The sequence below is a fragment of the Podarcis liolepis genome, assembly GCF_965112155.1.
Source record: "Podarcis liolepis genome assembly, chromosome: 6".
Lineage (NCBI taxonomy): Eukaryota > Metazoa > Chordata > Lepidosauria > Squamata > Lacertidae > Podarcis > Podarcis liolepis.
Genome location: NC_139559.1, coordinates 29,658,083 through 29,679,946, shown reverse-complemented (window position 1 = coordinate 29,679,946; position 21,864 = coordinate 29,658,083). Strand labels below are relative to the sequence as shown.

Sequence of the window (21,864 nt, the reverse complement as noted above, 5' to 3'; positions counted from 1 at the left end):
CTTCCATTCTGTGAAAATGACTAAGCCAGCCTAGACGTCAATAAGACAGGAGTGCAAACATGCTTGGGAATGTGGGCTTGGAAGAACACATCTCTGTTTAAGACTCTGTCCTGTCGTGCGTCGTGCAAAATTTTTCTTAAGCAGCAGGTGCCGCTTCTGACCATGGGCATAGGAGCCAAGATTTATGTATGGACACCCAGCTGCCACCATCCTATGTCTGGCTCTGTCTTGCAGATTTGGAATGACACGTCTCAACATTATTAAAGTCTCCCATCGGATACAACCGATCTGTACAAAGGACTGAAAGGACCTGAAAATAGAGGCAATGCGTGTACTTCTGTAACCCAAGAAAACAATTAAAAAACAGAGTTGTTTCGAAATACTTTCTGTTGACTCAGAAAAATATATCGAAATCCTTCTACTTTCAGTTATTACTGTAGTAAAAGGAGCAAATAAGCTACTTTGAGTTAAGTATTTCCATTTATTTACATCACGGAGGCGCAGCTCCCCCCCCCCCCCCCGGAGCTTGGACGTTGCCCCCCAACCGCTTCCATAAAGCAGCGCCCTCAGCACGGGCGGAGCGGCTCTTCCCTCAGCCGGCCTCCCCTCCCCGCCCCCTCTTGCTCCCCCTGGCGGCAAAGCGAGCCTCCCTCTTCCTTCCCACAATGCCCGTTTAGGCTGCTCTGCCTCGGCTCCAAGATGGCGCAGGCGATATTCGAGGCGCTGGAAGGTATCTACATCTCGATATCGGGGTGGGGGTGGGGGTGTGCGTGTAGTCGGGCGGGCTGAGGCCTAGCGCTGGTTGGGGAGGCGCCGAGGCGCCGCAAGGACAGACGCGGCTGTTCCACGCCGGGCGCCTCCCCTCCCGCCGCTGCGGACGGGGCAGGGGCTGTGAGGAGGACGACGCGGGGCCGCCCCCGGGCAGCGCGGGGGCCGAGGGAGGGTTCACGGAACAGCCGCTCAGGCGGCCCCGCTGCGCCTCTTTCCCGCGGAGGAGCAGCAGTTGCAGCAAACGCTGCCAGCCTGCGGGCGCGGCTCTGCCCGCTGCTGCCGGACTCGGGGGGGGGGGGCGCAGGGAGGCGACGGATGTCCTTCTGGGTGGGATTTTGTACTGCAGGATCTAAGGAAAAAGACTTTCCTACACCCCTCAACGATACCTCAGTTTCCCCTTCCTTCCAAAGGAGGCTTTTCCAAGCTGGACTACAACTTCCATCATCCCTAGCTGGCAGGACTAGTGGTCACAGATGATGGGGATTGTAGTCCAAAAACAGCTGGAGACCCAAGTTTGGGAAACCCCGTTTTAAGGGTTTCTCCCTTGCTTCCAGGATGCAGAGCTTATTGTGATTTGGGGGACATGACAGCCACCATTCCCAGAGACGTTGAATTCCTTCAACATCTGCAACTTTAAAACTTGGTTGAGCGTATTGCGCTTTTGGATAGGTTGCCCCGCAGAGTGGATGGCTGCTTGTTAATCAGTTGTAAATTAGGGCTTGATCCTACACAAATAGTGCTTAAAATTAGTTTTTTATGTTCCCAGTGTCTTAATTCACATACCTTCATCTTGGCCAAAATGTCTTCTTTAAGAACATGCTGGATCAGATACACCATCCGACTCGCCCAGCACTCTGGTTTTCTACCATGGTCAGATGTTTCAGGAAATCTCACAAAGAATCATAGAATTAGTGTTGGAAACAGAGATATGAAAGCAAGGGGCTAAATGGCACCTTAAGCCTAGGTTATGGACGCAACAACAGAATGTCTAGCTTCACTTTTTTATAACAAGAATACAAAGCTGAAAATGAAAACCAGCTAAAATATTATGTTCATTTTTCACATGGTCTAGTCCTTCCATTGCCCACCCCCCTAATATTATTAAGAGGGTCTCTTTTCCAGTATTCAGATAGTAGCTGGAAGTGGGGAGGCAGAAAAAGGTTCTTCCTTTCCTTCCACTCTGCAGTTTTAATCTGAAATCTTAGGTGCAGTACTGCTCCCATGCTAATGAAATTCCCCATCGCAAAATATGCCTAGAACAATGGGAGTTTCAAACACTGCATTGAATTGTAGAGTTGGGACCCTGAGGACATCTAGCCCGACCCTCTGCAAAGTGTCCATGACAGCTGGCTATCCAAGACCTGAAGTAATAATTCTAACTACTCTCCCCCCGCCCCCCAGCAACTGCCACTGAACCTGAAGAGTGCATATAGGATCATGATTTGTAGCCATTATTCTCAATGGATTTGTCTAATTCTAAGCCTCCTGAACAAGTAGCCATCACATCTTGTGGCATTGATTTCTATAAATTAATTGTGCACTGTGCAAATCAGTGCTTTTCTGCCCAAAATCTCTTCCTGATCAATTTAATTAGATGACCCTGAGTTCAAGTATAATGAGAGGTGAAAACATTCAATTTTTCTGTGCTGTTGAATGAAAACATTCAATTTTACGTTCTCAATTTGCCATCACACATGTTCATAAATAGAGCAACAAGGGCTAAAAAGCTATCTCAGATTGTCTTAAGTGATCATGCGATGCTGTTATGTGGTACTGATGTTTTAGAGCAGGTTGGGCAGATTTCAGGCATTTTGGGTCTACTTAGTGTTCAACTAGAACCCCAAATCTGTGAACTGGAATCATATGTGAAGGACATACAGTTAGAATGAAAAAACAGGTTGCCTCTGAAAATGTTTTGATCTTAGGAATCTAATTTCAGTACCAGAACTGCATCTTCTCACACAAAAGTTCATTCCTGATTAGCTTCCTTCATTTCAGCAACCTCACAGGGGTGTTGTGACTGGATACAGATGAATATACAACTCAGGGTCATAGAATTACTTCCTCTATTGATGGAAAAAAGAACTGTAAGGTCTTAAGTGGACATCAAATAAAATAAGTAGTTCTTTGTCCAGAATCTAGATGATGTATACCTTTTAATGCATTCTGCTGGTTCTGTCTCTTTATTTTGTGAATGCCATTTTTAAGCAAGCCAGAGAGACAAGACAGCAAGAAAAACTGTGTGGTAATATTTACAACACAAAAATTAAATTCAGAGGGTTCCTGTTTTGGAGAATATGAAAGCTGCAATCACAAACATATTTATCAGGAAGAAAGATATCATGGAACTCAACGGCTTGTATAGAAATGGGAAATAAGGATGCTTGAAACTCACTGAAACTACCAGGGGTAGGGGTGAACTTAGGCATACTCAGAGTAGACCCACTGAAGTGACTGGACTTGCCTTACTCTGTTGATTTGAGTGGGCCTACTATGAGTATGACATTGAATTTAATTCTAAGGCCACACAAAACATTTAAAGCACTATGATACCATTTTAAACAGTCCTGGCTTCCCAATCCTGGGAGCCTGTTCCTATCACAGAACTGCAACTCTCAAAGTGGTTTAACAAGCCCTCTTCACAGGAAACTCCCAATTATATCAGAACCCCTTTTAATCTTGCATTGTGACTGCATAGCTTCATAAGCATGGAAGAGGGCCAAGGTAACCATTTAAAAACAGTGATCACTTCCTTCTCTGTGCAGTATCCTATCCTGTCTGGACACAGAATCTGCATTGGTTTAGTTAGCCCTAAAATTCATCCTTCCCTTTCAAATATAATAGTGTAGTTGTTGACCATAACATATATGTTATGGTGATTTTTTGGAAGTTTCTCCAGTACAGTTTATTTGCTAGATTTAATCCGTGTTTCAGATTCAGTAAAATACTTCCCATGAACCTGCAGAAAACTTAGCTGGCCTTGATTGATATGTGTATTTCTTTAGAAGTGGGGCTCACTACCTACAGTAGTAACTGTGTTTAGCTTTGCAATCTAAATGTGTCCAAGAGTATAGATGATGCATTTCTAACATTTCTTTTTGGTAACACCCCTCCCCCCTCCGTGAGATTGACACCTGATGTCATAAAGATGCAATTGGGCTAAAAAGGGGGATGCAAACACAGCTGATCAATGGCACTTGCAAATACCCATATACAGTGCTTTGAAGTCCCAACAATCAGCCAATCACTGGGGCTTGCATATAGCCAAGCACAGGTTGTTGAAGCCGTGACAAGCAGCTGATTAGTGGCTACATAGAGCAGATTGTGGTATTTTGTAGCCCTGATAATCAGCATTGTTGGGATGTCAAGTGCCACACCAGGCTTTTTTCATGCACTGACAATCAGCAGATTGTTGAGGCTTCAAAGCACTGTGTATGGTGTTTTCAGATGATTGTCAAGTGAGCAGGCTTGCTCCAGTTCCCCACCTGTTTTAGTACTTTTTAGTGATGAGCCTTTTAACCCACTTATTCCTACACTTGTGTACTAGAAATAATCATTTTGCTTTTACTGGTAGAATCTTAGAAAGCCTTAGAAATATTGTCAGTCTTGTTGCTTTAATAGAGTAATAAAACATGTTAGGTTTTAAAAATTGTGGGGTATTGCTATCATAAAAGGTAAAGGACCCCTGACAGTTAAGTCCAGTCACAGACGACTCTGGGGTTGTGGCGCTCATCTCGCTTTACAGGCTGAGGGAGCCGGCGTTTGTCTGCAGACAGTTTTTCCGGGTCATGTGGCCAGCATGACTAAGTCACTTCTGGTGCAACGGAACACCGAAACCAGAGCAGCGCACAGAAACATCGTTTACCCTCCCACTGGAGTGGTACCTATTTATCTACTTGCACTTTTTGGCATGCTTTTGAACTGTTAGGTTGGCAGGAGCTGGGACCGAGCAACAGGAGCTCACCCTGTCACGGGGATTCGAACCGCTGACCACCTGATCGGCAAGCCCATGAGGCTCAGTGGTTTAGACCACTGCGCCACCCATGTCCTTATTGATATCATAGGTGGCTGTAAATCAAAAGGTTAAAAAAAAGTAGAGGAGAAGGAAATAGGTTATATTTTAATCTGGTTGGGACATGGGGGTCCTGCAGCAGAATGCATGATATGCTTGATAGTTAAAATAATTCAAATGCAGTGTTTCTGAATACAGTCCCTCTAACCACCATTTCTGTTTCTCCAGGTATGGATAATCAGACGGTTCTAGCTGTTCAGTCTTTGCTAGATGGCCAGGGAGCAGTAACAGATCCATCAGGACAATCCGTCAACACATCCACCACCATCCAGTCCATGGGTGAGCCCTTCTCTGCATACCAAATGAGATGGAAAGAAAAGAATCAGAGGTCCCACCCCCCACTTTTGGTTTATTGCAAGGATGAAGAATCTCTGGCCTTGGACGGCGCCCATGCAGAAGGGCATCTCCTCCTCAGCCCCAGCTTCTTTGCTGACTTCCCTTGCTCCCTAGCCAGCATGGAAAATTGCAAACTGCAGGCTCTTGGGGCTTGATTTTGTTACTATGAACCCTGGCATGGGGGTGGGGAGCGCCTGTAATGCTCCCAGTTTTGATTGGCCACCCTATGTGCTAGACTGGCACTTTTGGGTGGGAGCCCCATATCTGTGGAACTCCCTCCTAGGGTACATATGCTTGTTCCATTCCGTGCTGACTTTTAAATGGATTTTGTAAACCCATTAATTCTGTGCTGCATTTAATTAAGATGCTGTACTTTTTAATGTTTTATATAGCTGCTGTTGTTTTTCTAAAAAAAATTATTAAACATGTTTTTGGTTTACAAAAGTATGTGCATTGTCTCTACACAAAGCTGCTGGTTTTAAGTTGTTGGTTTTAAATTGTTCTGGATAGCTAAATGCCAACATTTGTATGGATTTTGTGGTGCTGTGAAGGCATTTTTATTTCAGCAGGCATTTCCAGGATATTAATTTTATCTGGCCATTTTTGCATATGGGATGCAGGGTTGTTGTTTAGACTGGCATGCATTTTTGGTTTGTTTGTTTATTTAAGGCATTTTTACTCCTCACTTCAATGAAAAGGGCTCTTACAGTGCCTTAATGAAAAAGACATACCACCAACGGAAAGGGAGGTGGAAAGGGAGGAGGGGAAAAGCAAACTTAGGCACCAATTTTTAAAGTTACTGATGTTAAGATGGCCAGCTGGGATGGAAACAGTTCAGCATGATGCAGCCATTGCTAGGTGATTGTTGAGGGAGAAGATAAACTAAGATCTATCAGCAGAGCTGATGGACTAGCCCTGTTTCCCTTCTTTCCCTCTGTGGTTTCCTCCCATTGACCGAATCCTGCAATTGCCAGGATTACAGAGATTTACCTGCAGGGTGTGATATGAAGTCTGGATTTGCATGTTGCTGTTTATTGGGTTGGCTGTGGTGTTAGATGCCCTTGGAATATATTAGGTTTTTTTTGCTTGTTTTAAATTTCTCCTACAAATGGTTATAGAATTTGATTTGCTTTCTTCCTCTCACTCTAGATTGGTGATGTACAATTTGGCCCTAAACATCATTGGCTCTTGCTTCCAAGTAAATCTGCATTGCAGCTCCATCATAATTTATAAAGGTGGAATTTAGAATTAGTATAGTATTAAAATAGATTAGATTAGATTAGATTAGATTAGAATTAGAAACGTGAGATCTGGCTGTCCTACTGTTCTTGTATGATATTGCATCAAGGCTTAGAGGGTTTTATTTTTAAATAGAAACAGTAACAAAACAATTAAACTTACATCAGCAAGTGCTACACAGCACACAATCAGCAATATTTGATCAACGATTTATATATGAATAAACTTTACAGTGCCATTTTGAGCATTTTCCTGTACTTTCGTCTTTTCATCTCTTACATCACAGTAAGAGCACAATTAGGAAGCTCACCTGCCTCAGGTAGCACTTTATGTAGCATTTGTGTTTTGCTTCCTGTGCACAAAGTGTAAATGGGAATGGTTGTTTCCAAATGTGCAGTGGGCATGCCAACCCTGCTTTCCAAAGTGCTTGTCCACTCAATATTTCCTAGTGTTTGACGATATGCAGCTCTTTCGTTTGTATAGGCAGAAAAATGTGATTTGCTGTATAAACAGGTGACTTTTCCTGAGGTAGAAACGGCTTTTAGAAAGCTAACCATGAAGAGAAATCCCACTGTTTGACAATTCACTTGCCTTTGACTGAGAGCTTCTGTTCTGGCCTAAAAGGCAAATTTACTTCCTCTTGTTGAAACTCTATTTTATTATTTGAGTGCAGCAATTGGAAAGGACTCTGGAGTTGGATCAATAACTTCTCTCTCTTTTTGACTGCAGATGATGAAGATGTGTTTCTTTGTGGGAAATGTAAGAAGCAATTCAACTCACTGCCTGCATTCATGACCCACAAAAGAGAGCAGTGTCAAGGCAGTACACCCTCGTTGGCTACTGTTTCACTGGCTACTAACAGCATCTACACACCATCCATTACCTCAGTGCAGCAGGCTCAGACCACAAATCGTCAGGTATAGATGTTGAACTCTCTGAGATCTCTGTGCCATTAACAGTGAGCTGCATGATAAAACCCTAAACCAGCACTAGCAGTCCAGAAGAGATGAGGGTACAAAGTATATTTGGAACTGCCGGGAGATTTGCAAGGATTTCTGACTTCCAGATGTGTAGCAATGGCATAAACTTAAGGATCCAGACATCTCACTTTGGTTTGACTACAAATGTCATGGCTTTGGGCTTGGATTAATTAAATTTGTCTGTTCTCTGTTAAATTTCTCCTGGAAACATTTCAAGTCAGTGTATGAATGTCACAGTAGAGCCATATAATCTGAATACAGTAAAATATCCACATTATGAGACAGAGGTCTCGCAAGAGTTTAATGATACAATGTGAAGTGCTTTGTACGCTTAGATTGTGGTATAAATGTCAAGTGTTGCTTTCCGTTACAAGGTTTTTAGACCATTCTTCTTATGCTCTTTCTAGCAGAGAGAGAAAGATTGCATTGATTAATGGATTTTTTCCTAGCCTATTTTAATGCAGTTCACAAGAACTAAGCTATTCTTTCTGAGCTGAGATCCAACATAAAGGATTTTAAAGAATCTCTTCCTCCTAACAGATCTCTACCTATATTACCGTCCCACCCTCTCCTTTGATCCAGACATTAGTCCAGGGGAATATCTTAGTGAGTGATGAGGTCTTGATGTCAGCTATGTCTGCTTTTACAACCCTGGACCAACCAATGTCCACAGTACAACCCTCTGTGCAGGTAAGCAGAATGTTTTTTATGCCCTTTAAGATGCATACATGCTCTAGCAAATTAAAGTATATAAGAGGTTAGAGGTAATTTTGTGGGGATAATGACACACAAAAATTAAGCTTTTGGCTTCAGACTCATCCTTATCAGAACATCTCTGCACTGATTGCAAAATCTACATAGTGTGGAGTACTAAATTAGTGGCAACTGTTGAAGCAGGTAATATACGTTATTGCCATTGCACAGTAAACTTCGTGTATGTCAGTGGCAAAAAAGGCAAGTAGAATATCATGAAGCATTGTAAAAATCATGGGAAGTAATGATTGTAGAAATCCATGGTGTGCAAATAGCACAAGTATGTGTGATTCTAGTGATTCCGTTTAAGAAATAAAATAAAATAAAGCTGTAGAATAGAGGCAATACAAGCATTTGTGTGTCAGAGCCCACATCACCAAGCACCACATTTAAGGCACGAAGAAGGAAATCCAAATTTATTACAACATTTTAACTCTGATGTTACAATTGCAACAGGCTCTTTGCAGATACCAACACAGATAACATTTTTTTCCATCCCATGTCAACCATACTCAATGTGGAAAGAGTGCTACAGGTAGTTTTACCCACAAAAGTGATCTTCGTTTATGAATGGGAGTCATTGAGTCTGGGAAATCTGATGCTCTCTTCCAAAGCTTGCTAATTTCTCATCCTATCTTTTTAGAGCAGCCTGAATATGCATACTGGAGCTGGCTACCTTTCTCAACCACCGCCTCCTCCTCCACCCCCACCACCGCCACCTCAGCCCCCTCCTCCCGCACCTCAGTCTCTTGGAGCACCAGGTCAGGCCAACTCAGGCAGCAATGGAGTGGTGGAAGTGTACAGTGCATCAACCCCCATGACTGGGAATAGCACAGTAGAGATACAGAATCTGGGGATGCAACCCTACCCACCTATGGAGGTAAAGTTTATTTTTTTATTTTTTTGACCCACATAGTGCAATATGGTTCCAAGTGTTGCTTACTGCCTTTCGCCCCTGAAGGGCGCACAATCTCTGGCTACAAGAAGACTGTGATAAAATGCTATTTCTGATTCACTTAGCCTCAAAATCCTATTTATCAAAGAAATTAGAGGTGCAGCAAGATGAACAAGCTTGTCTTCTAATCAGTGATTATTTTCTCTGTGAGCAAAATAGTGATCAGAAAGATGTCAGCCAGCTGCAGGGAGTTGAGGGAACAAGGAAAACGATTTATGGGCAACAGAAATCGATGGATGTGGAGAGGTCGCTAGAATGAAACGTGTGTCGCTGGCCCAGTGTGATTAAGAGGGAACATCATATAGTTGTCAACAAGTAGAAGAATGTCAACGCTAAACCAGGAGGCAGAGGGTTTGTTTAGAAAGCTACTAAAAGATGGAGTTCATGAAGTAACAGGACAAAGCCAGGAAAGCCTAGTAAGTAACCTAGCCTGAGTATTAAGACAATAGTCCAAGACGGAATTGCATCTTTGAAGAGCCCACACTGCTGAAGCTCTTTTCAAAACATTTATTTTTGATGTAACTGTTGACTTGGGAGTAAAATGAAAATCTTGCAGATAGAAAAAGCATAATCAGATGCTACACAGAAAAAAAGAATGTGGCAAGACTCTTTGCCTAATTTTGTTTTTGGTGAGTTCATACCCTCAGATAAAGCAGGGGCCACAGTGAAAAGGACTGGCTCTTTAGAAAGCACTGTCACCCCATTGCACTAAATTACTTATGCATCTGATACCATAACACTGGTTTTACTTTGCATATGTAAAATAAATTTGATGTATTCTCTAATCTTATTCATAGATCTTTATATGATTTATATCCCACCTTTTGATTCAAAGAGCTCTCAGTTTGTCTGAGAAAGAAAGTCCCACTGTCTTCTGCATTCAAGGTCTAAAAAGTGACTTCAAGTTCTATAAGGCGGTCATGAAGTCAAAATGGTTAAACGTTTTGACTTGGTTCTGCTTCAAGAGTGTCTGAAGTTGCTCTGGCTACTTGGCATTTTTCTGGAATCTGTTCAGTTCCATTTCACATGAGAAAACGTAAATATCCATTGCACTACAGAGCTGTAAAGCAGGGTGGAGTATGGTAATTTGGTACACCTAAATGTTAAGTCATAATTCATAAGACCTTCACTAGATAATTCCACTTGTGCCTTGCTTTTGACTTCTCAGCCCTTTGAGAGGACCGTGAGCAGAAGCTAAGACAACTCACTTCTCTTTCCACACTGCATTTAGGATGATAACCACATGTTTGAAATTAGTCCACACTTCATTTATTTTTATTGATTATTACATTTATATCCCACCTTTTCCCCAAGAAGCTCAAAGTAGCATACAGAGTTCTTCCCTTTCTCATTTTACCCCATTTTAGCCCTGTGAGGTAGGTCAGTCTGAGAGATGGTGGCGGAACCAAGGTCACCTGTGAGTTTTGTGGTTGAGAGAGGATTTGAACCCTGGTTTCCCAGATCCTAGTCTAACACCCAGCCACTACACCAGGCTGGATCTAGCATGTTGAGCAGAATACTAAATGTTTAGAAGTGGAAACATCTTTTCAGAGTTGTCAATGTTGTCACTACATTTTCAGCATGTTTTCCTCAATAATTTCTATTTTAGGTGCCCAATCAATGTGTGGAAACCGCAGTGTACCCCTCCCCTCCAGTATACAGCCCAGGGAAGCAAGGTTTTAAGTCTAAAAGCCCCAACGCTGTTGCTCCCTTGAACAATGCCTGCGGAGGAAATGTGACCAGTTTTGATCCGGCTTCAGCTGCCAAGAACCGTCGTCTTAAGACAGACAGCAGCCTGCTAGAAGGTAAGGCTTCTCGCCACCAGTGCTTGCTGTAACCTTTTCCGCAGGTGGGCATCAGAATCTGAGAATCTGTCTATTTGTAAATGGATATTAAATGCCTCACGCTTCCCTTTCCACCCTTCTCTACATAACATTTGAAATAGAATTTTCATGTTTTTACCTCTAAGGTGATGCATCTGCAGTTTCCCCATGTTGGGCACTTGTTCATATCTCCACAGTGCAGGGGGATAGAAGATACAAATCAGTATTTTAGATGATGCAGACAAATGAATTAAAATACTTGTGTGGGCTTAATGGACTGTTATGAGTGTTTTTGCAGCTAAGTGTTTTTTCAGGTGTGCTTCACACATTGCGGAATTCCTACACAGAAAGCCCTTCCTCGATGGAATTAGCTTGCAGTCTGCTTGTGGGTTGTTTGCTGTCGCTATTCCATATCCTGTGGGGGTAGGTGGTGGGTGGGATTTGTGCATATTTACACAGTGGGAACTCAGAGCCGTTGCCTAAGCATGTGCTGATATGTCCCACTACAGAAAATCAGAATGTCTGTTTTTCTCATCAGTATTTTCAAGAAATTATGATGTTTGTTATAGTCCATTAAAGCTTGTCATTTTTGTTACTCTGGTGGTAGAGGAGTTGCTGTGGTGCTGTTCCTTCCTGTGCCACCAGATGATGTGAGAAGCCCCGACTACACAGGAGGAGCCCATGCCAGTGTTATCCCAGCTTCCAGATTATTAACACTGTTATGGGGGAAATCCAGAGTAGGAATTCCTGGTTTGAGGTTTCTCACCCTAGTAATGCAGAGTTTGAAGTGTTGAAGCAGCTCCATAAGCAAAAGGGGCAACGTGATTATTGGGCCTAAGTAGCTTATTTTGCCCACTAAGGAGCCTACTTCTTAGCTGAGATTATTGGCCACCATAATCGTTTCCCTGCTTCCATCACTTGAACCTAAGATTCATGCTTCACTTTCATCCCAATGTTAGTCATGCTGGCCACATGACCCGGAAGCTGCACGCCGGCTCCCTTGGCCAATAAAGCGAGATGAGCTCCGCAACCCCAGAGTCGGCCACGACTGGACCTAATGGTCAGGGGTCCCTTTACCTTTACCTACAGTTCTAGCACAATGGAGAGCGAGGGAGTAAGAATCCATGAAAGTGGTCTCCCCAATTTGAGCTCATGATTATTTCCTACCACTTTATTTCAGGGAAACCCAAGTCACCAAAACTGAAATGCACATACTGCGATAAGGCATTCACCAAGAACTTTGACCTGCAGCAGCATATCAGAAGGTAACGTTGGCATTCCAAATGAGGCATACAGATTATGGCTAATTGGATAGGATGAGGGATTGGCTGGACACTCTGAGCAACAGGTCACTTCCATTTGAGCCATTCTTCCATGCTGGATAAGACTTTGAAAATCAATACTATCTTGCTGCTAGGTCAGTGTGGTCCCCAAAAAGTTCAACATTGGCTTCAGAATGGCCTGAGTGAGTAAATGCATGTAGTCTGTGAAACCTAAATTCAGCCACAGCTCTCAGCTGATAAAGCCACCAGGTCTTGCAGGGCTGCACCACAGCCTGTTGCCAGCCTGCCAAATTGGGCCTGCCAGTCACTCTCCAGACTGGTCGTAAGTGATCCTGCTGGGAACAATAGCTTCTAGGCTGCCACATTCACCTCCCGTTTTGCATCCCAACACGTAGAAACAGTCTGTCCACATGCTCCATTTTACCTGGGCTTTTCATCCTTGGTTTGAAGGGTTTTTAAGTATTTGGTAGAGCAGGATCTGCTGGACCTGTCCTTTTTATTTGTATCAATTTGCTTCTTTGTTAGGTTTTTATTATGTTTATTGTAATTCATTTTAGTATTTTTTATTGTGTCTGTAAGTGCGTTGAGTCATTTTTATGAACAAAGCGACTAAATAATAAGAAGAATTCTCCAGTTTTTGCTTTGTGCTTCCAAGCCAAAGTTTCTGCTCCTCTTGCCAGTAGCCATTTAGTAGTTCCTGCTTCCCAGTACCACTTCCTGCTTGCCCGGATAGACTTCTTAGTGGCAGGGATTCCACTTCATTTTGACACTGTTTTTAAAAAGCTCTTTACAGTATTTTGGAAATCAAACCTGTTACCTTTGCCGAAAAGGAGCTGGAGTAGTGTGGCTATTCCCCGTGGAGAGATTCTGCCTTACCCTCCCTTATGCAATCTCCTTTTTTCCTTCAGTCACACAGGGGAGAAGCCATTCCAGTGCATTGTATGTGGTCGTGCCTTCGCCCAAAAGTCCAACGTGAAAAAGCATATGCAGACGCATAAGGTGTGGCCACCAGGAATTGGGTGTACCATCTCTCGGAGCTCTGTCACTGTGCAAGTCATGGCACTCAACCCCAACCAGCAGGAGGATGAGGAGAATGCAGGTGCATTACTTACTGGTGGGATGGCCAGTTGACTGGTGACCTGCTCCCCAAACCTCTGAATAATTGTGCTTCCACTTTCTTCTACCTGTCTTGGTCCCTAGGACTAGGAAGGATTGGAGAGTAGATTTATGTGTACTACCAACTTCAAAATTTGTTGGATCATGAATGTAGGGGCCAGGTTTGCAAACTACAACTGGGTCACAATCCATTATTTTGTATTCTCCATCCATGTTATTTCTCCCCTGCCCCAGCCCTCCTAATTTGAAAGCTTTGTACAGTAGTGGGATCTGGCAGTAGGAGACAAATCCATAATCCTTTGTCTCTGAGCTTGTTTGGATGTGTTTAGTGATCATGAATCCCCAGACATGGGATGCTAGTCAGTATATTGTACTTGCGAAGCACATGGTTTATTCCTAAGATTTAGTTGCTTCATGTGAGAACTATCCATGGAACAGAGCCTGTTTAGCCAGTGACTTCATGTATTGCATAGCTGACATCCTAAATATCCCTGGTACTAGCCATGGTTGATCTTAAGGAATTAGTTGAGCCTTGCACTCCAAATCATTTGTACATGATGGTCCAGTTATTTTGCCCTGAGCCAGACATCGGATGGCAATTTGTTAGCCTGTCTAGCCAATCTCTTTCCCACCTTGTCAGCTAATTGGTTGGGTGGGAAGGGCATTCCAATCCCAATTATAGATGGGTTTACCAAAACAGAAGGGATCAGCTACAGGTGTAACAAGTCTGAAAATGCAGAATGAACCCGGTGAACACTGGCTGCAAATTACAGCGAAGCTAATTTGACTAGCTGGCAGAGAACGACATTTGGTGCTTCCCACAGTACTATCTCCTCTCCACAGTGCCTAAGGCCTCTCACCAACCAAGGGTAGATCTTGACCTAGTTATCACTGATGCAATAAATGTGTATCTAGGCTATACCCACTTCAAACTACAGTTTCTATATGACACATAGAAAATGGGTACTTCAGAGCTAAGGCTAGGCAATAATCCTTCCTGGCATCAGGTTTGTTGTATTGAGGGTCATTCAATCATGTGAGCTCTCACCTCCAGGCCCACATTAACCTTGCCAAGAAGTAGAGCTTTGATCAGCAAGTTCCTCTGTCATTTAAACTCTAAAATACCCAGAGCGGAGATCACACTCCTTAATGATAATGCATATTAAGTGAAAAGCACAGGGAAGGGAAAACAAAGAGAAGCTGACACCCCCCTCCCTGGCTTTGCATTTTGGAAAGGAAAGTTGGTTGGCTGTGATTTGAGATGAGTCGTAGGGTATTGTAGGAAAATGCACGGCTGACCTTGGTTGTAAACTGTTCTTATAATTACAATAATAACAACTCTAGTAACTTCCTAAGCTGAACCTCTAATATATATGTATCTTGGCTATTTCCTCCAGGTTTGAATACGGTTCCCAGAAGCAGCCCCCCACAGCCACAGGTCATGCCTCCTGCAGAAGAGCATGAGGCTTGCAAACTGGAAGCTAAGCAAGTGGTCTTGATAGACAGTTCTTACCAGTGCCAGTTCTGCCCCAACAAATTCTGCACATATTTCCAGTTGAAATCGCACATGACCCAACACAAACATGAACAGGTGGGTGCCAAGTCAAAGGATGACTTCCCCCCGCGCTGCTAAACTCTTTACCATTCTCTCTGACTTACAGAAGTAGGAAATGGATGCACAAAATTTGCATAAAGGACATAGGTGATAGGACCCAGTTTTTCTTTGTGCAAAATGCAGGCTAATGTTGATTTCTTTATTGAGACAGACCAATGATCAGTCTAGTCTAGTAAAATCTTGCCTGGCTGGCAAAGGCTCAGAAATGCTTCAGCTAAAGATGCTAGAGATAGAACCTGAGACATTATGCACACAGAAATGTGTTTTTGTACAACTGATCTGCAGCCCTCCTGCAGACAGTACACTCTATTCCTATCCAAGCTTCTGGGTAGGAAAAGCACAGTAAAACTAAACGATTGCTCACTAAATTTCTTATAGCTTAGGTCCCTTTTGATACCCCTTCCCAAAAAGGTTTGTTTTAGTGTAAGAATCACCTGCCTGTAGAAAGGTCCACCTCATTTATGTCTGCCTGAGCCACTGTCTTGGATGTGTCCTCATGCATACTTTGTATGCAGATGACCTCAGGTTCAATCCCTCACATCTCTAGGTACTGCTGGAAAAGACCCCTGTCTGAACCCCCGAAGAACTATTCTCAGTCAGTATAGACAATGCTAATCTAGATCAGTCTGGTTTGACTTGGTAGAAGGCATCTTCTATGTCCCCTGACTTGAAGGAGGCAAACTGAGACTTAGTAACTCGTACAGAGATACAACCTGTAGCCTCCTCTAAGGGCAGGTCATTCTGTGCTCTCTCTAACTGAACGAGCCACTGCCTATCATCAGTATAGCATGCTTGGAAAGAGAAGTTAGAATAATAAATCATTCAGAGATTGAGCAGGCAACCTCCTTTATAGGAGCGTACAAGAATCTTTAATTACATTTATTAATTTATTTCTCACAGTACACTAGGGTTTGCTTGTTTTCATGATGATAAGTGGTCAGGGTTACCGGTCTAATCATTCTCCTATCACCATTCATGTGCAGGTTTACAAGTGTGTTGTGAAAAGTTGTGCTCAAACATTCCAGAAGCTGGATTCCTTCTTGGAGCACATCAAGAACCATCAGGAGGAGCTGAGCTACCGTTGTCACCTTTGCAGCAAGGACTTCCCCTCCCTCTATGAACTGGGTGTCCATCAGTATTCCCACAGCTTGCTTCCTCAACACAGTCCCAAGAAGGACATTGCCATTTACAAGTACAGTAGTTGTTGGGAAAGTGCTTATTCTGTCTATGTTTGGAGGGAGCAATTATAGCTTTTGACTTCGAGCTGAATTTTGTTCTTGTCAGGCCAAACAGTTAACATGTATGTAGCAGTCAAGTGATGACTTAGAGACTATTTTTGATTGAATGGTTTAGGTAGGTAGATGAAACATATCAGATGAAACTGTGGTTTGGGATTCTGGTTTGAGAGTAAGTAAACTATAGTTTGTTGCAATTCTGATGGAATGGCAAAACTCTGGTTTTCTAAAAACTAGAAGCAGAAGCTATTAATCTCTGTTGTTTGAAGCTTGTACTAATTCTGTACTGACAAACTGTTGCATCTTTGTTTATCTATTTAAAATTCTCACACCTCACTTTGTTGCCCCAAGAGGCTCTCAAAGTGATTTAGAACAGGTTCTCAAAGCAAAACCACTTACAGAAACAGAAATTGCACGCTGTCCATATCAAATAAAGGATTTTTAGGCCATTGAATTAAGTCATTGTCACTGGTCACAGATTAGAGAACATTTTGAGAATAAAATGTGGCCCTCAGGTCTTGAAAGTTCTCAGATAATTATAAAAGGTGACTAGGCTTTACTCAGATATTTTTGGGAGCTCTGGTGTCAATGGTCAACTTGGGGTACAAGAACAAGTTTTCTTTAAGCTCTCCATCCCCCAATCCACTCCCTCAGCCTCCATTGTTTTAAAGATTAAGTTACCTCAGTTAAGCAATGCGGGAGCAGGGGGACAGCTTAGAACTGAAAATTAGGAGGAAGTGATTTATCTGTTTATTACAGTTTTAATCCCAGCACTTTTCAAAGCAAGGCACATGGTCCTTCCCTATTCCTTTAGCCTCGCAATCAACCTCCCAGTTCTGTAAAGTAGGTTAGGCAGAGAGTTAGTTACTGACTGATGTCTGGCTGAGCAGAGATTTTAACCCAGATCTCCTGCGCCTAAGCCAAGCACTATTAGTCACTACACCACACTGGGGACTCAAGGTTATAAATTGTCTCATTTTCTTCTTTGATAATATTCATAATATATAACAATGCATACTAAAACTGGACCCTAGTCCTCTAACTCAATGCATTCTTTCTTCTTCCTCCTGCTTCAGGTGTGTCAAGTGTGTAAATAAATATTCTACCCCAGAAGCCCTGGAGCATCACTTACAGACAGCAACACACAACTTTCCCTGTCCTCACTGTCAGAAGGTAGGTAGATGATGGCCTTGACGAAGTCAGTTTACTCTTTTGTGCCATTGGTGGTTTTATTAGCTATTTTCCCTATGACCTCTTATTTATTTGTCCAGGCTTCTTTTCTACCCTCTCTTTGTGAGATCTGCTAGGCTGAGAAAATAGATTTATCCAAGACTGCCTCTGAAAGGTTGAGGTTGCATATTGGATGCATGCTAATGCCCAGTTGACAAGTGCAATATTTGCACTGTCACAGGAGCTAAGCATGGGCCACATTGCCCCTGGTTAACAAGGTGTGTTCTGTCCTATGACTCTTCCTCCCACATTTGGACCTGCAGGAATTGACCATGCAATTATAACTAAAAGAGCATCTCCGAGATCTGTTAAGTCATCGTTCTCTCCGGATGAGAGTTGCACTGCACGTTTTTATGGTGAGCGTCATTTAGAAAAACGTGTGCCCTTAGCCGAGGAGCAAGGGCTGCTGCCCTTCCAGATGGCTGTGCTCTTAATCATGTGTTGTCTTCTTTTTCCAGGTGTTCCCTTGTGAGAGGTACTTACGACGACATCTACCTACACATGGGGGTGGAGGGAAATTCAAATGTCAGATCTGCAAAAAATTCTTCCGCCGAGAACACTACCTCAAACTACACGCTCACATTCACTCGGGTAGGCAATAGCACAGTACTGCTTTCCTGCATGTTGAACCCATTCATTCTTTGGGGTCTGCTGCTACGATTTCTAGTGATGATCAGCAACCTGCTTCCTAATGTAAGCCCATTATTTTAAAGGCATTCAGATCAGGTTGTCCCCCTCCCTTATAGTCATTATTTTATTGTTTGCATTTCACTTAGCTGTTTGAATTGTTGCAGCCAGCTTGGTAATCTTTTTGAGTATTGGTTAGGTCACAGGGGTCAGCAAACTTTTTCAGCAGGGGACCGGTCCACTGTCTCTCAGACCTTATGGGGGGCTGGACTATATTTTGAAAAAGAAGAACGAATTCCTATACCCCACAAATAACCCAGAGATGCATTTTAAATAAAAGCACACATTCTACTTATGTAAAAACATGCTGATTCCCAGACTGTCCATGGCCGGATTTAGAAGGCAGTTGGGCCGGATCCAGACCCTGGGCCTTAGGAGGTTAGGAGGTCACTGTATATGCAACTGATCACCTGGATGAACAAACAGGCAAGTTTTATGCAGAAATGTGACTTCTCTGTTCACACCAGATGTAGTATTGAAACAGTTTAAAATGCATCCAACTGCCTACACAGTTCTCAGTAGTCAACATCCAGGCATATGACTCTCAAGGATTGTGGCCAGCAGGGAGAGATAGATGAGAGATCTTCGGGAACTTAAGAGCCTGGTTCTGCTGCATCTCTTTTCTGTAGCTCAGCCAAAGCAAGGGATATTAGAATATCTGTAAGCCAAGCCTAGCCTGGAACTCCCTTGCTGAGTTTATGTCTCTGTCCTACACAGGTGAAAAGCCTTTTAAATGCTCTGTGTGTGACTCAGCCTTCAACAGGAAAGATAAACTCAAACGGCATATGTTGATCCATGAGCCTTTCAAGAAATATAAATGCCCCTTCTCGTAAGTATCACGTTTTCAACAGCAGCCAGTAATGGCACTGGCTTTGCAGCCATTAGATGGAAAGTGTAATTCATCTTGGACTAGTTTCTGTTTATAGGCTAACATAGGGCCTTTTGAAGTAAGGGAGTAACCTTTTTTGGAGGGAAAAAAGCCTTCTGATTTTACTGGCTCTGGGATCTTGTGTCTCTGTGCAGTAGTTACCTCTTCTGATTAACCACATTCTCTCTTTCCATTGTTCATTGGAAGACAGTTTAGAAATGAAAGAGCTAGGCAGACAATGGTGGTGCCTTGCAATTCTAAGGGCGCTTCTGGATGGCATCATCACACATTGCATAGGGTCCTTAGACACAGACTTTTGGTTACACCCCCCCCCAGCCCATTCTCAATTCAATGAATTCACTAACTCCCCAGTGCCCACTTTGTTATCATGCAATCCATACTTCTGCTTACAGCAAGAAGGGTTTTACTTGGTTTTGTCTCTCCCTTTTGTGGCTCGTTTGGCTTATTTGCTTGAGTCATTGGCTGCACAGGCATCTTAACAAAATGCAGCTTTAATGTATTTGCGTTATATTTGGTATGAATTGGCAGGATGGTGGAGGGTTAGATCTGATGGGTCATTTTGGTTCCTTCCAACTCTTCAATTAAGGATAAACTTGCAGCTCTTTATTGGCACAATACTTGCATTTCTTTTTCAGTAGTCCAGTTTTTCAAAAGCTATGCAAAAGGCAAAAACAGCAAAAAGCATTTTTCAGTTGTCGGGCCAATTTGATCTGCAATATTATGCAGGCACTTTTCTTCTTCTTTTTGTACCATGGCAAGGAGATCAGAAAGCTCTGATGATTGTTCTGCTATTTTAAATCATAAGAAACACCCAGCATTACTTGCACACTGCTGAAACAGAACTACATCTGAGACTCCTATCTGTATCATTCAACATCTGATTAAATATTTGTTTTAAATTTTTGTCACAGAAATCATACAGGCTGCAATAAAGAGTTCAACAGACCGGACAAATTGAAAGCTCATATTCTCTCCCATTCAGGTAAATGAAATTCTGGCTCATGCTCTGCCCTATGCTGCAGATAAACAGGTTCATTTAATTTTCTTCACTCACCTAATTATTGAACCACAGTGATCTTTTTGTTTCTCAGCCGCAGGTAAGGGCGGGGACAGTGTAGCTCAAGAATATGTCTGAGGCTCTTCAGTTTAGAAAATAGGTGAATAAGGCAGCAGAAATAAAGGGTGTATAAAATTATGCTTGGTGTATAAAAAGTAGATAGATAAAGTTGAATGGTGGGATATTCAGGACAGACATAAAGAACTACTTCACAGAACACATAGTGGCTTCCACAGAATTTGGTGATAGCCACTAACTTGTATAGCTTTAGTAAGGGATTAGGTAAATTCATGGAGGATAAGGCTATCAATGCCTACTAATCATGATGGCTATGTACAACTTTCAAGATAAGAGGTACCATTCCTCCATATAGCAGTCACTAGGAAACTACAGTGGAAGGGTGCCATCATCCTCTTGTCCTGGTTATTGGAATCTGATTAGCCATTGTGGGAAACAGGATTCTGGACTAGCTGGGCCTTTGTTCTGACCTGGCAGGGCTCTCTTTATGTTCCTAGTCCATGAGCCCTTTTGCAACTAAGTTGTGTTCTTCTTGGTTTAGGGATGAAGATCCACAAGTGCCAATACTGCAGCAAGGCCTTCAGCCGGCGAGCTCACATGGTGGAACACCAGCGCTCTCACACTGGAAACTATAAGTACCGCTGCCCTACATGCAGCAAAGGCTTTACACGCCAGAAGTACATGAAGGACCACAAGTGTAGACTGAGTTCAGCCAAGGACAAAGAGCTGCCAGTCAGAAAATCCCAGAAGAAGTGGGGGACTCGTGGCCGGAAAGTGGGGCTTCCTGTTTCAGCTCAGCTGACCTTGACAGAACTGAAAGACAGTACAGATGGAGGAAACCCTCAGAAAGGTGGTCCCAATAAAGAACAGTTTCCAGTGTCTGACACAGTCCTGTCCATTGTGGTTGGCAGATCAACAGCCGTGTCGGCAACAGACTCTGATCTTGGCAACCCTACCCAATGCAGTGGCATTCCATCCAACCTTGCTCTGGCTGAGTTGCAGCCTGGCTCGGAGAGTCCATGCGCCATGCTAGCAGTTCCTGTATACATTCAGGCTACTGAATAACTGAATAGTACTGTGACTTAATGGGGGAAATAATTCCTCTGCTGTTTGATGGAGATATGCTGCTGCAGGGGATTGGAAATGAATGAAATGTGTATGTGTACTGTATGTGTGAGTGTATGTTTCAGCTGCCATGATGCAGTGATCAGCATTCATAAAGAATTTTGTTGATAAAACTGAGAGTAGCTTCCCTTATCCAGATGAATTAATCATGCGGAGCACTGAAAGGTATGGTTGCATGCTTTTCTTTGAAAGATGCTTATTGGTTAACATAATTTATGATGATTCCTGAATCCAGTGAGAAACACAATACAGAACATTGAAATAACATACAAGACCTGATTTATTTATTTTTAATTGTAGTGCATCCCATTTGTAATTATTTTCTGAAATTTGCAATACCATGTATCTGGACAATTTGTCTTTCCAGCTGTAAGCAAACAATCCTTCGTACTGGGAGTAAGTGCATTGTGTTCTCCATTTCGAATGTCATTCATAAATGCTCTCAACAGAAACATCCTATGACTCTGATGTATGTAGAAAAGGGACGCAGTTCTGCAGAAATACCATGGTCCAGTTAAAATTTGAGCTTTCCCTCATGCACTTACTAGGATTAGCATATGATGAGCAGCAACCTCATATAAAAGGAAACATGCCTAAATGCATGATTTAGAAATGCAAGTGTGCTGCAAGTGTACAGGCAGCTAGTGACTGCATTGTGAAGAAGGGCAGAGAAAAATAAC

The 21,864-nt window shown here is 42.8% G+C and overlaps 1 protein-coding gene across 3 annotated transcripts; it reads left to right on the top strand.

Moving 5' to 3' along the window:
- Nucleotides 1-577: 577 nt before the first annotated feature.
- Nucleotides 578-21,636, top strand: ZNF341 (zinc finger protein 341). 3 transcript variants are annotated; one of them, XM_083508052.1, is made up of 16 exons: nt 578-730; nt 5,012-5,122; nt 7,148-7,335; nt 7,939-8,088; nt 8,795-9,031; nt 10,716-10,911; nt 12,110-12,194; nt 13,121-13,311; nt 14,726-14,919; nt 15,927-16,135; nt 17,255-17,351; nt 17,867-17,999; nt 18,813-18,924; nt 19,896-19,966; nt 20,076-20,141; nt 20,601-21,636. In XM_083508052.1, the coding sequence occupies exons 1-15, from the start codon at nt 700-702 to the stop codon at nt 20,117-20,119; spliced, it is 2,049 nt and encodes a 682-aa protein (XP_083364178.1). In that variant the 5' UTR covers nt 578-699; the 3' UTR covers nt 20,120-20,141; nt 20,601-21,636. The 3 variants fall into 3 exon arrangements, with proteins under 3 accessions (XP_083364178.1, XP_083364177.1, XP_083364179.1); XM_083508051.1 differs by lacking the exon at nt 20,076-20,141; XM_083508053.1 differs by lacking the exon at nt 20,076-20,141 and having other exon boundaries at nt 654-730; nt 8,800-9,031.
- The last annotated feature ends 228 nt before the right edge of the window (nt 21,637-21,864 follow it).

Excerpts from the sequence above, each read along its gene's own strand:
- ZNF341 (XM_083508051.1), top strand. The coding sequence starts at position 700 with ATGGCGCAGGCGATATTCGAGGCGCTGGAAG. Across the intron at positions 10,912-12,109 it reads AGACAGCAGCCTGCTAGAAG|GGAAACCCAAGTCACCAAAA; the intron begins GTAAGGCTTCTC and ends ACTTTATTTCAG. Across the intron at positions 18,000-18,812 it reads ACACGCTCACATTCACTCGG|GTGAAAAGCCTTTTAAATGC; the intron begins GTAGGCAATAGC and ends TGTCCTACACAG.